This window comes from Hypanus sabinus, chromosome 2 (assembly GCF_030144855.1).
Source record: "Hypanus sabinus isolate sHypSab1 chromosome 2, sHypSab1.hap1, whole genome shotgun sequence".
NCBI classification, from domain to species: Eukaryota; Metazoa; Chordata; class Chondrichthyes; order Myliobatiformes; family Dasyatidae; genus Hypanus; species Hypanus sabinus.
In genome coordinates, this window is record NC_082707.1 from 16,154,446 (window position 1) to 16,171,933 (window position 17,488).

General features: G+C 42.6%; 1 protein-coding gene across 7 annotated transcripts in view; it reads right to left on the bottom strand.

The window, feature by feature from the left end:
• The window catches only part of LOC132406531 (neprilysin-like), a 304,263-nt gene that overhangs the window by 178,412 nt on the left and 108,363 nt on the right, over positions 1–17,488 (bottom strand). For all 7 annotated transcript variants that reach the window (XM_059992355.1, XM_059992373.1, XM_059992364.1 and 4 more), the window contains 2 exons: positions 2,833–2,913; positions 958–1,053 (listed from right to left, as the gene is read on the bottom strand). In XM_059992355.1, the coding sequence (XP_059848338.1) occupies positions 958–1,053; positions 2,833–2,913 (177 nt within the window). The remainder of the gene's footprint in view (positions 1–957; positions 1,054–2,832; positions 2,914–17,488) is intronic.

Here is a 17,488-nt window from a genome sequence, read left to right on the forward strand (position 1 = left end):
AGGCCACAACTTCCATGGCCAACCCCAACCAATGGAGGACCTAATAGTGATCATATTAGTGTTGCAAGATGTCCATACGTTTCAATACAGGAGTGCACTGAGGAAAAATAGGCAAACAAAATAACTAATGCAGAACACAGCATTACAGTAACAGAGAGAGAAGCACCATGATGAGAATGATTGCCACGTCAGGAGAGCATCTGTTCAGAAAGAGGACAAAGAAAAGTGAAAAACTTTGTTTTACATTCATTATATCCTCAAGGAAAGAGAATTTCAGAGTTTTATTACCTGTTGGAGAAGGAAAAAAAAGAGTGGTGGACTATGGAATGCTCTGCCCCAGAGGGCAGTGGAAGCCAAGTCTCTGGATGCATTCAAGAGAGAGTTAGATAGAGCTCTTATAGATAGTGGGGTCAAGGGATATGGGGAGAGGGCAGGAACGGGGTACTGATTGTGTATGATCAGTCATGATCACAGTGAATGGCGGTGCTGGCTAGAAGGGCCGAATGGCCTACTCCTGCACCTACTGTCTATTGTCTATTGTCTATTGAATTTCTACGCAGCTCAGTTATAAATGTCTGTTCCTTTGTTTTATTACTATAGGAAATCCACATATCATAGCAGTGGTCCCCAAACTCCGGGCCGCGAAGCAGGCAGGGGTGCAGCAGTAGCCAGCCCGCACCCAGCACAACTTTAACAAAAAGGCTGAAATAAACAAGCTAATTAATTAGGTGCTGTCCGGCACGTAAATGTCAGCCCAGATCAGAGGCGATTGATCGGCTACCGCTGCACCCTGGCGTGCTTCGCGGCCTGGTATTGGTCCACGGCCTGGAGGTTGGGGACCACTGTATCATTGCACTTTAGTTTTTTATCCCAAGGATTTGTGTGATAAATCTGATCAACTACAGTTATTTGATTGAACTTAAAACTGAATTATGTGACACAGTGGTTCAATCTTACCAGCAGTGGTCTCCCAGTTATCTGTTGCAACTGGCCAGTCCTGCAAACCACGCAGCATGGTGATCAATGGCTCACCTCCTCTGATCTCAATTGCCGCTGAAATAAACACAAGGAGAGAGGACTAGAATATAAAAGCAAGGATGTAATATTGAGGTTTTATAAGACATTGGTCAGACTGCACTTGGAGTATTATGAGCAGTTTTGGGCCTCTTATCTTAGAAATAATTGGAGACAGTCCAGATGAGGTCCCTGAGAATAATCCCGGAAATAAAAGCATGAACGTATGATGGCTCTGAGATTGTACTCATTGGAGCTTAGAGGAATGAATCGGGGGGTCACGGTGTAACCCAAGGAATATTGAAAGGCCTAGACAGTGTGAATATGGACAGGGATGTTTTGTTTATTAGGGGATTCTTGGACCAGAATAGAATAATGTCCCTTTAGAACAGGGAAGAGGAGGAATTTCTTTATCCACAGGGTATTGAATTCATTGCCACAGATAATTGTGGAGACATTTGGGTATATTTAAAATGGAGATTGATGAGTTCTCGATTAGTAAGGATGTCAAGCATTCTTTTATTGCTTCCATTTACATTTCCAATTCATTGACATGCTACTGATCTCATTATCTTTCTTCTTTCATCTGAACCAATAGAGTGTTCCTTTTATGTTTTGGTTTCTGTTTTGCTCTCATCTTCTAATTGGCATGCATCTTGGCTGCTTTCCTCAAAGTATACTGCTTTCTGCCAAACTCTTTTCCTCCTTCCTGTTCCTTTGGTGGACTGCCTTCTGTTTCTTCTTCCTGGTTTTTCACTTGTCTGGTTCCAGTCTCTTGCCCTTGGGTTTATTAGGTCATTTCGTTAGATCATCTGGTGGGGCTTGGATCTGAGATGCTCCCAGCCTTGTCCTGATTCATTACAAACTTATAGCAGGATTGAAACATAAATGCCATTGTGGAAGTGGCAATAAAGATCCTGGGTGTCAATATCTCTGGGATCTAAAGTGGACCCAACTTATCAATGTAGCTACACAGAAGATACAACAGCAGCGTTGGAAGTTTGAGGAGATTTAGTATGTCATCTAAAACATGTAAAACGTGAAACATCCTACAGAGATGTACTGTGGAGAGCATTCTGACTGGCTGCATCGCCATTTGGTGTGGGTGGGAAGTTATTGCACAGGATTGAAATAAGCTGTAGAGAGTTGAAAACTTAGTCGGTTGTAAACTAGCCTCCATAGTATCCAGGACATCTTCAGGGAGCGATGCCTTAAAAAGACGATGCCCATCATTAAGGATCCCCATCACCCATGACATGCCCTCTTCTCATTGTTACTATCAGTAGGGGAGATATAGAAACCTGAAGGTACACAGTCGATGACTCAGGAACAGCTTCTTCCCCTCTGCCATTTAATTTCTGAATGGACACTACCTCACCACTTCTTTTTAATTTTATTTTTGCACCACTTAGTTAATTTAACTATGTTTTATATATACTGTAATTTACAGCTTTTTTTTGCTTTTTTTCTATATTACAAAGTACTACTGCCACAAAGTTAACAGATTTCATTATATTGATCAGTGATTTTAAAGCTAATTCTAATTATGAATTAACAAAAAGCCCATTCCTGCTTTTTGCCTCTGTCACTCAAATTTGATAGGGTCTTCATTAGCAGGGGCATCAAAGGTTATGAGGAGAAGGCAAGAGAATGGTGTTGAGAAGGATTATATATTAACTGTGATGAAATGGTGGAGGAGACACGATGGGCCAAATGGGCTAATTCTACTTCTCTGTCCTATGGTCTTATGGAGAGACATTAGGACAAATCATGGAGGCCATGTGAAATATCTGGAATAATCGTAGGATCATTACTTACTCTGATTTAAACACGACTGGTACAGCATCTTTGCCTTCTGAATCGCAGTGGATCCTTCATCTCCCGGCTTCTCCAAAACATCTGAAACCAATGTAGAGAAGGAAATCAAACTATCAGTGGGGTCAAATGGACTCAGAATTATTCACAATAAAAGCAGAGATTTTCATCCAAAGATCGATGGAACAATGCAGCCCCTCTAGCCTGTACCTGGACGTGAATTTAAGTGGGCATTCTCTCTTCCTACCTCTCCATTCAGGCAGAAGATATGAAAGTCTGAAACCAGACACCTCAAGGCTCAAGAACAGCTTCTACCCAACTGTTTATCAGACTCCTGAGTGGACGTCTTGCATGATAAGATGGACGCTTGACCTCACAATTTACCTTGTTGTAGAACATAGAACTGTTCAGCACAGCAGAGGTCCTTCATCCCACGATGTTGTGTCAACATTAAACCTACTCCAAGATCAATCTAACCTTTCCCTTCTACAAAGCCCTCTACTTTTATTATTCTCATGCACTTGAGTTTCTTAAAGCCCCTAATGTATCTGCCCTATCATCACCTCCGGCAGGGTATTCCACACACCCACTACTCTGTGTAAAAACTTACCTCTAACATCACTTTCCTCTAATCATCTTCAACTAGGCTCTGATCGTCCACTCTATCATAAGACCATAAGACATTGGAGCAGAATTAGGCCATTTGGTCCATTGAGTCTGTCCCATCATTCAATCATGGCTGATTCTTTTTTCTCCTCCTCAGCCCCACTCCCCAGCCTTCTCCTCGTAACCTTTGATGCCATGTCCAAGCAAGAACCTATCAATCTCTGCCTTAAATACACCCAATGACCTGGCCTCCACAGCTGCATGTGGTAACAAATTCCACAAATTCATCACCCTCTGGCTAAAGAAATTTTTCTGCTTGGTTTTAAATTGACATCCTTCTATCCTGAGGCTGTGCCTCTTCTATGCCTCTTATCATTTTACACACCTCTAAGATATCTCACATCCTCCTTCACACCAAATGAGAAAGCCCGAGCTAACTGATCCTTGTGAAACATACCCTCTAATCCAGTCAGCATCCAGGGAAAGCTCGTCAGCACCCTCTCTAAAACTTCGACATCCTTCCTGTAATGAGCTAACCAGAACTGAACACAATATTGCCAGTGTGGTCCAACCAGTGTTTCATAGAGCTGCAATATTATCTCATGCCTCTTGAATTAAGTCTTCTGAATAATGAAAGCCATCATGCATACATCTTCTTAGCCACCCTATCAGCTTGAGAAGCACTGTGAGGGATCTATGGACATCAACCCCAGGGTGCTTCAGTTCATCTGCACCACCAAGAGTCTTGAAGGTTAGCCTAGTCATACTCTGCCTTCAATTTCAATCTCCCAAGGTGAAACACTTTTCACTTTTCCAGATGGAAGTCCAGCTACCACTTCTCTACCCAGCTCTCCATCCTATCAATGCCCTGTTGTAGCCTATGATAACCTCCTGTACCAACTATCACATCATAACTAGATAGTTTCTTGTTTGGTAAGGGGGTTAGGGGTTATGGGGAGGAAAAATAAAATTATCCATGATTGAATGGTGGAACAGACTTGATTAGTTAGTTCTGATTCTACATGTTACGGTTATGCTATTGGTGTAAATTTGCTGCATGCAATTTATCCTGCTTCCTGCCAGTGACTTCAACATTATTTAACTGACTATATAACAATAATGGATGCCTTGAGAGCTGCTGCAGAAATGCAGCTCTTTCTTTCTTCTGTCAGACCATATAGGTGACATATTTCAACATTGTTCTGCACAAGGTTTGGGGGATGGGGGTTGCTGGCTGACCCTGGGTTTTAGACACTCAGAGGTGAGGTGGATGGACAAAACTGAAAATGCCCTTTATAAAGAATTTCCTACGAAATGAGGCCAACACATTCAGCTCAGTGTTCCAGGTGCTAATAGAGTGGATGCAGAGAGGACAGAAGGGCACAACCTCAGAACAGAAGGACGTCTGTTTAGCGTGGAGATAAGGAGCAATTTCTTTAGCCAGAGAATGGGTGAATCTATGGAATTCATTGCCACAAACAGCTGTGGAGGCCAAGTCATTAAGTACTTTTAAAGTGGAGTTTGATAGGTTCTTGCTTAGTCAGAACATCAAAGATTATGTCGAGAAAGCAGCACAATTTGGTTTAGAGAGATAATAAATCAGCCATGATGGAAGGGTGGAGCAGACTCAATGGCTTGAATGTCCAAATTTTGCCAATGTTTTATGGTCTATGGCTTAATCCCATACTCCCCACTCTTCCTCAAGGAAAGCCTGAAAGTGAAAGGGATATGAAAAACACTCTCCTACATTGCCTGAGAAATATGCCACATTATAGAAAAGGTCACCATCACACCCCTCTGCCCCCTGTTCTCTGCAGTTCCCCTCTCCCAAACATTTTTTTTTCTCCATGTCTCATCTCCATAGCCACTGACCACACCCCTCACAAGACTGGGCACACTCTCAGCTTGCCCTGCATTACTGCTATGATTTGTCACCCCCCCCCCCCAACTCACTCTACCATGATTGGTCACTCTTTCTCCTTTTCCTGCTATGACCGCTTAACCCTCACTTGTCCTGCTATGGGGGGGGCGGGGGAGTGAGGAATCATAGCAGAGTGATGTGAGGGGTGACTAATCATAGCAGGACAAGCTGAGGGCATGACTAATCAAAACAGGATGAAGTGAGGCTTTGTGGCAAAGTTTTCAGGTGGCACGAATATAGGTGGAGGGGTAGGTAGTGCTAAGGAAGCAATGTGATTACAGCTGGAATAGACAAATTGGAAGAATGGGCAAAAAAGCGGCAGATCGAAAACAGTGTTGGGAAATATATGATAATGCATTTTGGTAAAAGGACCAATAGTGTAGTCTATTATCTAAATGGAGAGAAGATTCAAACATCAGAGGTGCCGAGGGACTTAGGAGTCCTCGTACAAGACTCCAAGAAGGTTAATCTTCAGGTTGAGTCTGTGGTAAAAAAGGCAAATGCAATGTTTTTCAAGGGGAATAGCATATAAAAGCAAAGACATAATGCTGAGCCTTTATAAGACACTAGTCAGGCCACACTTCGACTATTGTCAAGAGTTTTGGGCTCCATATCTCAGAAAAGATGTGTTGTCATTGGAGGAGGTTCACGAGGATGATTCTGGGGTTAACATATGAGGAGCGTTTGGTAACTTTAAACCTGTACTCACTGGAATTTAGAAGAATGTGGGAGGATCTCATTGAAATCCCTCCCCCCAAATGTTGAAAGGACTAGATAGGATGGATGTGGAGAAGATGTTTCCTATGGTGGGGATATGCTGTTTCCAGAACTGGAGGGCACAGCCTCAAAATTGAAGGGTGATCTTTTAGAATGGTGGCAAGTAGAATTTGTTTTAGCCAGAGAATAGTGAATCTGTGGAATGCTCTGCCACGGACTGTGGTGGAGGACAAGTCCATGGGTATGTTTAAGGTGGAAGTCGATAGTTTTCTGATTGGACAGGGCATCAAAGGATATGGCAAGAAGGCAGGTGCATGGGATTGAGTGGGATCTAGGATCAGCCATATTGGAACGTTGGTGCAGACTCGATGGGCTGAATTGCCTAAGTATGTCCCTATGTCTTATACATTTGCAGCTCACTCACCTCATCCTACTATGATTGGTCACTCCCTCACCTTGTTTTGCTATGACTGGTGACTGATGCATACTTCTTATAGAGAAGTTTTCACTATAGTGCATTGAAATGAACGGTATTGCCCTGGAGAATGTTATGGGAGAACCTAGGAGAACAAGCCCTTGCACCCCTGAAAGTGGCATCACAGGTAGATGTGGTGGTAATGAAGGTACTAGGCACACTGGCCTTCAACGATCAGGGTACAGAGCAGAGGAGCTGGACCATTATGTTACATATGTCCAAGATGTTGGTGAGGCTGAACCTTAAGCATGGTATACTGTTTTAGTTACCCCGTTAAATGTAAGACATTATTAAACTGGCAAGAGTGCAGAAAAGATTTGGTGAATGGTGCACAGGACTTGAGGCCCTAAGTTGTAGGGAAAGGTTAGAGAGACAACAACTTTATTCACTAGAGTGTAGAAGACTGGGTGTGGGAGGGTGATCTTATAGAGGAGTATAAAATTATGAGGGGCAGAGATAGGGTGAGTACCCTCAGTCTTTTTCCAAATCTATATACATAGACAGTGGATGCCTGTAAATTGGCCCACTGGGGCAGCTGCTTATTTGGGACAGGTCTTAAAGAACACAAACTAATCGAGAGAATAGCTATGACTCCCATCATAAATTTGGAACACAATGCTGCTTAATGCCTTTACATTATCATGGAAAAGGATAGAATCAGAGAGGACAGGAAAATTTTTAATTGGGGAAAGGCAAATTATGAGGCTATAAGGCTAGAACTTGCAGGTGTGAATTGGGATGATGTTTTTGCAGGGAAATTTACTATGGACATGTGGTTGATTTTTGCAGGATGTCAGAGATAAATTTGGCCCAGTGAGGAAGATAAAGAATGGTAGGATGAAGGAACCATGGGTAACAAGTGAGGTGGAAAATCTAGTCAGGTGGAAGAAGGCAGTATACATGAGGTTTAGGAAGCAAGAATCAGATGGGGCTATTGAGGAATATAGGGTAGCAAGAAAGGAGCTAAAGAAGGGGCTGAGGAGAGCAAGAAGTGGTCATGAGAATGCCTTGGCTAATAAGATAAAAGAAAACCCCAAGGCATTCTTCAATTATGGAAAGAACAAAAGGATGACAGGAGTGAAAGTAGGACCGATTAGAGATAAAGGTGGGAAGATGTGCCTGGAGGCTACGGAAGTGAGCGAGGTCCTCAATGAATATTTCTCTTCAGTATTCACCAATGAGAGGGAACTGGATGACAGTGAGGACAATATGAGTGAGGTTGATGTTCTGGAGCACGTTGATGTTCAGGGAGAGGAGGTGTTAGAGTTGTTAAAATACATTAGGACAGATAAGTCCCCGGGGCCCGATGGAATATTCCCCAGGCTGCTCCTCGAGGCGAGGGAAGAGATTGCTGAGCCTCTGGCTAGGATCTTTATGTCATTGTCCACGGGAATGATACTGGAGGATTGGAGGGAGGCGAATGTCCCCTTGTTCAAAAGAGGTAGTAGGGATAGTCCAGGTAATCATAGACCAGTGAGCCTTCCGTCTGTGGTCGGAGAGCTGTTGGAAAAGATTCTTAGAGATAGGATCCATGGGCATTTAGAGAATCATGGTCTGATCAGGGACAGTCAGCATGGCTTTGTGAAGGGTATATCATGTCTAACAAGCCTGATAGAGTTCTTTGAGGAGGTGACCAAGCATATAGATGAGGATAGTGCAGTGGGTGTGATCTACATGGATTTTAGTAAGGCATTTTATAAGGTTCCACATGGTAGGCTTATTCAGAAAGTCAGAAGGCATGGGATCCAGGGAAGTTTGGCCAAGTGGATTCAGAATTGGCTTGCCTGCAGAAAGCAGAGGGTCATGGTGGAGAGAGTACATTCAGATTGGAGGGTTGTGACTAGTGGTGTCCCACAAGGATCTGTTCTGGGACCTCTACTTTTTGTGATTTTTATTAACGACCTGGATGCAGGAGTAGAAGGGTGGGTTGGCAAGTTTGCAGATGACACAAAGGTTGGTGGTGTTGTGGATAGTGTAGAGGATTGTCAAAGATTGCAGAGAGACATTGATAGGATGCAGAAGTGGGCTGAGAAGTGGCAGATGGAGTTCAACCCGGAGAAGTGTGAGGTGGTACACTTTGGAAGGACAAACTCCAAGGCAGAGTAAATGGCAGGATACTTGGAAGTGTGCAGGAGCAGAGGGATCTGGGGGTACATGTCCACAGATCCCAGAAAGTTGGCTCTCAGGTAGACAGGGTAGTTAAGAAATCTTATGGGGTGTTAGCTTTCAGAAGTCGAGGGATAGAGTTTAAGAGTTGTGGGGTAATGATGCAGCTCTATAAAACTCTGGTTAAGCCACACTTGGAGAATTGTGTCGAGTTCTGGTCACCTCACTATAGGAAGGATATGGAAGCATTGGAACGGAAACAGAGGAGATTTACCAGGATGTTGCCTGGTTTAGGGAATATGGATTATGATCAGAGATTAAGGGAGCTAGGGCTTTTACTCTTTAGAGAGAAGGAGGATGAGAGGAGACATGATAGAGGTATACAAGATATTAAGAGGAATAGACAGAGTGGACAGCCAGCGCCTCTTCCCCAGGGCACCACTGCTCAGTACAAGAGGACTTGGCTTTAAGGTAAGGGGAGGGAAGTTCAAAGGGGATATTAGAGGAAGGTTTTTCACTCAGAGAGTGGTTGGTGCGTGGAGTACACTGCCTGAATCAGTAATGGAGGCAGTGAAACCTAAGAGACTACTAGACAGGTATATGGAGGAATTTAAGGTGGGGGGTTATATGAGAGGTAGGGTTTGAGGGTAGGCACAACTTTGTGGGCTGAAGGGCCTGTACTATTCTATGTTCTATGCTTAATTAGGAGAGTAGAATATTTCCAAACAGTTTCTAACCAGCATCAGTCATTATAGATGCTACACTGTGCTTAGAGTGAACCTCCATAGGTGCGTGGTGGAAAATATATTGATATCATGCCTGGTAGGGAAACGCCAATGCCTTTGAATGGAAAATATGACAATAAATAGTGGATACGGCCCAGAGTATCGCAGGGAAATCTCTCCCCATCATCGAGCACATCTGCACAGAGCATCCATTAACAGGATCACCCACGTTATAGTCTATGCTCTCAGCTTACTGCTGCCATGAAGAAGAAGGTATAGGGGCTTCAGGACTCACAAGTTCAGGAACAGTTATTACCCCTCAACCATCAGGCTCTCGAACCAAAGGGGATAATTTCACTCAGGTTTACTTGCACAACCTATGGACTCACTTTCAAAGACTCTTAATCACATGTTCAGTATATTTAGTGTTTGTTTAATATTTTTTATTTGCAGTTTGTTGTCTTTTGCACATTGGTTATTTGTCTGTCTAGTTCGTTAACGTCTTTCATTGATTCTTTTATGGTTCTTGGATTTACTGAATATGCCTGAAGGAAAACAAGTCTCAGAATTGTATATAATGTCATATTTGGATTTTGATAATAAATTTACTTTGAACTTTGAACTTTAAATAGCATCAGTTCTGTGTGTGTTCAAAAAGTAGTGACTTTTGTCACAGATAGTTGGTTACAGATAACCAGTAAAACAACTCAAACAAATCTGCAGATGCTGCAAATCCAAGCAGCACACATAAAATGCTGGAGGAACTCAGCAGGGCAGGCAGCATCTATGGAAAAGAGTACTGTCAATGTTTCGGGCTGAAACCCTTTAGCAGGACAGCAACTCAGAACTGTTTTGCATACTGTAGTTTCAATCATTCAGGCCTGGAGATGCCAGAAATGGCTGGGAGTGAAAATTAAATAATTTTACTACTTCAACAAGTTAAAAATTACAAAGAATTTGAAGATATAGACAAAACCTTCAATGTTACAATGAAAATGAAGATTTGGAGGACGCAATCATTGACAGAATGATATGAAGTCAGTCCACAAAGTGTCTGTGCTAAATTTGTTCATTTACACTCAAAAGAACATATATTGGATGAATTCCTCTGTCGATAAGTATTAGAACTAACACACAAAGTTATGGTACTGTAGAAGTATTAATAGTGTTCTAATTCTATATTTGAGTTAAATACATGTTTTCTATCCAGTTACATGATAGTTTATCTTTTGTATAACTTTTTAACTATTTCCATGAAACTTTGGCTGATTGGGGTAGCTACTTAATTGAGACAAACTCTACTAGTTCTGCTGAGTCCCAATTAACCAGAATCTACTGGGTATTTCTTGTAATAATTTACTTTGTAATATACCGCTGCTGCAAAAAAAAACAAATTTCATGACATAATCCAGTGATATTAAAACTGATAATGATTCTAATTCTGACTCTGTGACTGTACAAGTGACACTTCAACTGCTCCCACTTATTAGTAAAAACAAAACTGCTGGTAAAACTCAACAGGACAGACAGCATCTGTGGAGGCAGAAGGATAGTCAAAGTTTCTTATCGAGACCAGCTATTGTCCCTCCCTCCCCACCCACCAGCTCCTCAGTTCTGTACCTCAAATTACTGCCCCCTATACAGGCATCTTTTCCTTGGACTCTGCTCAGCACAGAGCTACTGAGGACAGAAAGGGATGCACAGCAGACTTGATGTTCCCTTGGCAACAAAGCATCTAGTGTTTAGTACTGTAACGTGATTGTTATTGGAATGGAATAGTATCTGCCTAAATTTTCAGACTAATCCAGAAATTTTTTTCACACTTCCACTATTTTATATTTGGATAATAAAGTGTATTCATTGGCATTACATACTTATTTTTTTACACACGCTAAGTGGTCACTTTATTAGATGAGTGACTCCCATACCTAATAAAGTGGCCATTGATTGTATGATTGTGATCTTCCGCTGCTGTAGCCCATCCGGTATAAGGTTCAACAAATTGTGCATTCAGAGATGTTCTTCTGCACACCACAATCCTAACATGTTGTTATTTGAGTTACTGTCACCTTCCTGTCAGCTTGAACCAGTCTGATGTCTGACCTCTCTCATTAATAAGGCATTTTCAACCACAGAGCTGCCACTCGCTGGATTTTTTTTTTGTACCATTCTCTGGAGACTGTTATATGTGAAAATCCCAGCAGTTTAGCAATTTCTGAGATGCAAGCGCATGGATGTCAGCGAGTTAGACTGGTGGGAAGGATATAAAAGATGTCAGTCTTTCCCTCAGCGGTTTGATCGAGGTACAACTGTGCAAGCATGTGGGCGTCAGTGAGACAGACAGACAGACAGACAGACATACTTTATTGATCCCGAGGGAAGTTAGACCGGTGGGAAGGATTTAAAAGAAGACAACTTTATAGAGTGGATGCAAGAGGAGTGGGCGACAGAGTACAGGGAGACAGAGTTGGAGAGCTTAGGTTCAAAAAGGCTTCAGCGATATCGGGTGGAGGTGAGGTAGCTTCTTGTAAGGAATAGGAAGTATGTCTGTGAGGCCAGTGTTCTGTACCGGATATTCGATGAGGGAGGTCTGGGAGACTCCCAGCCTCCCAGAAGGCAACATTTGCGCCAGGTGCGTCGTGCTGCAGCTCCTTAGGGACCGGGTTAGGGAACTGCAGATGCAGCTTAATGACCTTCATCTGTTCAGGAAAAGTGAGGTGGTGATATAGAGGAGCTATAAGCATGTAGTCACACCGGGCCTTGGGAGACAGATTAGTGGGTAACAGTCAGGAGAGAGAAAGGCAAGAGTCAGATACTAGAAAGTACCCCAGTGGCTGTCCCACTTAAAAATAAGTACTCCTGTTTGAGTAATGTTGTGGGGCGGGTGTTAATGACCTACCTGAGGGAAACAACTGTGGCCACTCCTCTGACACCTCCTGTAACTACAGCTACAGAGTCTGGCCCTGTAGCTCAGGAGGATAGGGAAAGGAAGAAGGCAGCAGTGAAAGGGGGCTCTATAGTTAGGGCTCAGACAGGCGATTCTGTGGATGTAAGAAAGTAACATGGATAGTTGTTTGCCTCCCAGGTGTGAGGGTCCAGGATGTTGCTGATCACATCCACGATATCCTGAATTGGGAAGGTGAACAGCCAGAGGTCGTGATACATATTGATACCAACAGCATAGGTAGGAAAACGGAGGAGGTCCTGAAAACAGACTACAGGGAGTTAGGAAGGAAGTTGAGAAGCAGGACCTCAAGGGTAATAATCTTGGGAGTACTGACTGGGCCACGCAACAGTGAGTATAGGAATAGAATGAGGTGGAGGACAAATGAGTGGCTGAGGGATTGGAGTAGGGGGCAGGGACTCAGATTTCTGGATAATTGGTACCTCTTTGGGGCAGGCGTGACCTGTACAAAAAGGACGGGTTACACTTGAATCCAAGGGGGACCAATATCCTGGTAGGAAGGTTTGCTAAGGCTATTGGGAAGAGTTTAAACTAGAATTGCTGGGGGTGGGAACTGAACTGAAGAGACAGAGGAAGGGGCGGTTGGCTTACAAATCGTGAAAGCTTGTAGACAGTGTGAGGAGGAGGATAGGCAGGTAATAGAGAAGGGATAGCTCAGAATAATGAATTGAGATGTGTCTATTTTAATGCAAGAAGCATCATGAACAAAGTGGATGAGCTTAGAGTGTGGATCAGTACTTGGAGCTATGACATTGTGGCCATTACACAGGCTGGGATGGCTCAAGGGCAGGAATGGTTACTTAGAGTGCCAGGCTTCAGTTGTTTCAGAAAGTACAGGAAGAGAGGCAAAAGAGATGGGACAGGGCACTGTTGATCAGAGATACTATCACAACTGCAGAAATGGTGGAACTCATGGAGAAATTGGCTACTGAGTCTCTGTGGGTGGAAGTTAGGAACAGCAAGGTGTCAATAACTTTATTGGGTGTTCTTATAGAACACCCAATAATAACAAGGACATCAAGGAACAGATAGTGAGACAGATTCTGGAAAAGTGTAATAATAACAGAGTTGTTGTGGTGGGAGATCTTAATTTCCCAAATATTGATTGGCATCTTCCTAGAGCAAGGAGTTTAGATGGGGTGGAGTTTGCTAAATGTGTTCAGGAAGGTTTTCTGACACAATATGTAGATAATCCCATAAGTGGAGAGGCTATACTTGATGTGCTGTTGGCAAATAAACCTGATCAGGTGTCAGGTCTCTCAGTGGGACAGCATTTTGGAGGTATTAATCATAATTTTATCTCACTTACCATAGCACTGGAGAGGAATAGGAACAGACAAGTTAGGAAAGCATTTAATTGGAGTAAGGGGAAATATGAAGCTACCAGGCAGGAAAATGCAAGTGTAATTTGGGAACAGATGTTCTCAGGGAAATGTATGGCAGAAATGTGACAAATGGTCAGGGGATATTTGCATGACGTTCTGCATAGGTACGTTGCAATGAGAAAGAGAAAGGATGGTAGGGTACGGGAACTGTGGTGTAAAAGGCTGTTGAAATTCTAGTCAACAAGAAAAAAAAAGCTTACGAAAGGTTCAAAAAACTAGGTAATGATAGATATCTAGAAAATTAAAAGGCTAGCTGGAAGGAACTTAAGAATGAAATTAGGAGAGCTTGAAGGGACCATGAGAAGTCCTTGGCAAGCAGGGTTAAGGAAAAGCCTAAGCATTCTACAAGTATGTGAAGAGCAAGAAGATAAGACTTGAGAGAATAGGACCAATCAATGTGTGTATGGAACCGCAGGAGATAGTGGAGGTACTTAATGAATACATTACTTCAGTATCCACTACAGAAAAGGACTTTGATGATTGTAGAGATTACTTACAGTGGACTGAAAAGCTTGAACATCTAGGCATTAAGAAAGAGAATGTGCTGGAGCTTTTGGAAAGCATCAAGTTGGATAAGTCTCCTGGGACTGGATGAGATGTCCCCCAGGCTACTGTGGGAAGAAAGGGAGATTGCTGTGCCTCTGGCAATGATCTTTGCATGATCAATAGGGATGGGAGAGATTCTGGAGGATTGGAGGGTTGCAGATGTTGTTCCCTTATTCAAGAAAGGGAGTAGAAATAGCCCAGGAAATTATAGACCAGTGAGTCTTACTTCAGTGCTTGGTAAGTTGATGAAGAAGATCCTGAGAGGCAGGATTTATGAACATTTGGAGAGGCATAATATGATTATGAATAGTCAGCATGGCTTTGTCAAAGGCAGATCGTGCCTTACAAGCCTGATGGAATTTTTTGAAGATGTGACTAGACAAATTGATGAAGGAAGAGCAGTAGATGTACTGTATATGGATTTAAGTAAGGCATTTGATAAGCTGTCCCATGCAAGGCTTATTGAGAAAGTAAGGAAGCATGGGATCCAAGGGGACATTGCTTTGTGGATCCAGAATTGGCTTGCTCACAGAAGGCAAAGAGTGGCTGTAGACGGGTCATATTCTGCATGGAAGTCGGTGACCAATGGTGGTCCTTAAGGATCTGTTCTGGGGCCCCCTCTATTTGTGATTTTTATAAATGACCTGGATGGGGAAGTGGAGGGATGGGTTAGTAAAATTGCTAATGACACAAAGGTTTGGTCTGTTGTAGATCGTGTGGAGGGCTGTCAGAGAGGTTACAGCAAGACATTGATAGGATGCAAAACTGGGCTGAGAAGTAGCAGATCGAGTTCAACCCAGTTAAGTGTGAAGGGGTTCATTTTGGTAGGTCAAATATGATGGTAGAATATAGTGTTAATGGCAAGAATCTTGGCAGTGTGGAGGATCAGAGAGATCTTGGTGTCCAAGTCCATAGGATGCTCAAAGCTGCTGAGAATGTTGACTCTGTGGTTACAAAAGCAAATGGTGTATTGGCCTTCATCAATCGTGGGATTGAGTCCAAGAGCCAAGAGGTAATGTTACAGCTCTATAGGACCCTGGTCATACCCCATTTGGAGTACTGTGCTCAGTTCTGGTCACTTCACTACAGGAAGGATGTGGAAACTATAGAAAGGGTGCAGAAGAGATTTACAAGGATGTTGCCTGGATTAGGAAGCATGCCTTCTGAGAATAGGTTGAGTGGACTTCGCTTTTTCTCCTTGGAGCAAAGGATGATGAGAGGTGACCTGATAGAGGTGTATCAGATGATGACAGGCATTGATCGTGTGGATAGTCAGAAGCTTTTTCCCAGGGCTGAAATGGCTAACACGAGAGGGCACAGTTTTTAGGTGCTTGGATGTAGCTACAGAGGAGATGTCTGGGGCAAGTTTTTTACACAGAGGATGGTGAGTTCGTGGAATGGGCTGCTGCCGACAGTGGTTGTGGCAGATACAATAGGGTATTTTTTAAAACTCCTGAATAGGTACACAGAGGGTCAAATATTAGAGGGCTAAGGGTAACCCTAGGTAATTTCTAAAATAAGTACATGTTCAGCACGGTGTTGTGGGTTTTCAATGTTTCTATGTTTTGAATTGGGGGTGTGGTGTACAGTGAAAGAAGGATATTGTGGCTTGCAACATATTCTGGACCAGATGGAAAGATCTACTGAAAAATGGCTATTCAGCAGATGTGATGTTTTGCTGAAGCTGTCTAAGACATAGCTGAGGCCTAATTTGGAGAATTCTGTGCAGTTTTGATCACCTACCTACAAGAAAGATGTAAATAAGGTTGAAAGAATACAGAGAAAATTTCTAAGGATGTTGCCTTGTCTGAAGGACCTGAGTTACGAGGAGAGATGAATAGGTTAGGACTATATACCTTGGAATGTAGAAGATTCAGAGGAGACTTGATAGAGGTATACAAAATTACAAGGTGTATGAATATGGTAAATGCAGAAGTCATGGGTTAATGGTGAAAGGAGAAAAATTTAAGGGGAACATGAGAGGAAACTTTTTCACACAGAGAGTTGTGATGGTATGGAACAAGCTACCAGCACAAGTGGAGCATGTGAGCTCAATTTTAATGTTTAGGTGAGGTTTGGATAGGCATGTGGATGGTAGGGGTTGATCCTGGTGTATGTCAATGGGGGTAGGCAATTTAAATTGTTCAGTATGGACTAGGGGCCAGTGTTTGTGTTGTACTTTTCTGTGACTCTAATGAGCAGGTGTACCTATTAAAGTGACCACTGACTATATACTTCTCATTGTAATTTCTAGCACTTTTGTTATTTTTTGCATAGTACTACTACTGCAAAACAACAAATTTCATGCTGCAAGTCAGTGATATTACTCCTGTTTCTGATTCTGAGTTATTAACAACATGTGCACTTACTCAAATGCACAGCCATCCTGGGTGATCCAGATCACCAAAGGTTGCCAATGAAACACATTGAAAGGCACTTCAATTTAGGGCAGCTGCATCATGGGCATGAGCTTCGCCATTATCAAGACATCTTCAAGAGGTGATGCCTCAAGAACCCAGCATCATCATTAAGGTCCCTCATTACTACCATCAGGGAAGAGGTACAAGAGACTGAATACCCACTCTTAATGTTTCAGGAACAACTTCTTCCCCTCTGCCATCAAATTTCCAAATGGGCTATAAACCCATGAACACTACCTCACTACTTTTTCCTGTTTTTAAATTTCTGTTTGCACTACCTAATTCGTGTAATTTTTGTGTGTATTTTTTGTAATTTATAGCTTTTTTATTATTATGCATTGGAATGTACTATGGCCACAAATCAACAAATATCACTACGTATGCCAATGATATCAAACCTGGTTGTGATTACATCTCAGGGTGTTGGAATTCAGAGTTAAGTTCCATGAATCCATGAACTCTATCGCTTTGCAGTATTTATTTTAGTATTAATTGTAACAGATTAATTTTTAATGACTTGCACAATATTACTGCTGGAAAGCACTGAATTTTGTGTCAGGGGAATAAACGGTCAGTGTTTTGGGCACAGTGCTGATGAAAGGTCTTGACTCGAAATGTCAACAATTTATTCCTCTCCATAGATGCTACCTAACCTGCTGAGTTCCTCCAGCATTTAGTGTGGGTTGCTCTAGATTTCCAGCATCTGCAGAATCTCTTGTGACCTCAAGACTGGTTCCAACCAAATCATATCTACAAAATGGCCAGGCTGTTTATGAGTAATGTGCATGGCTTT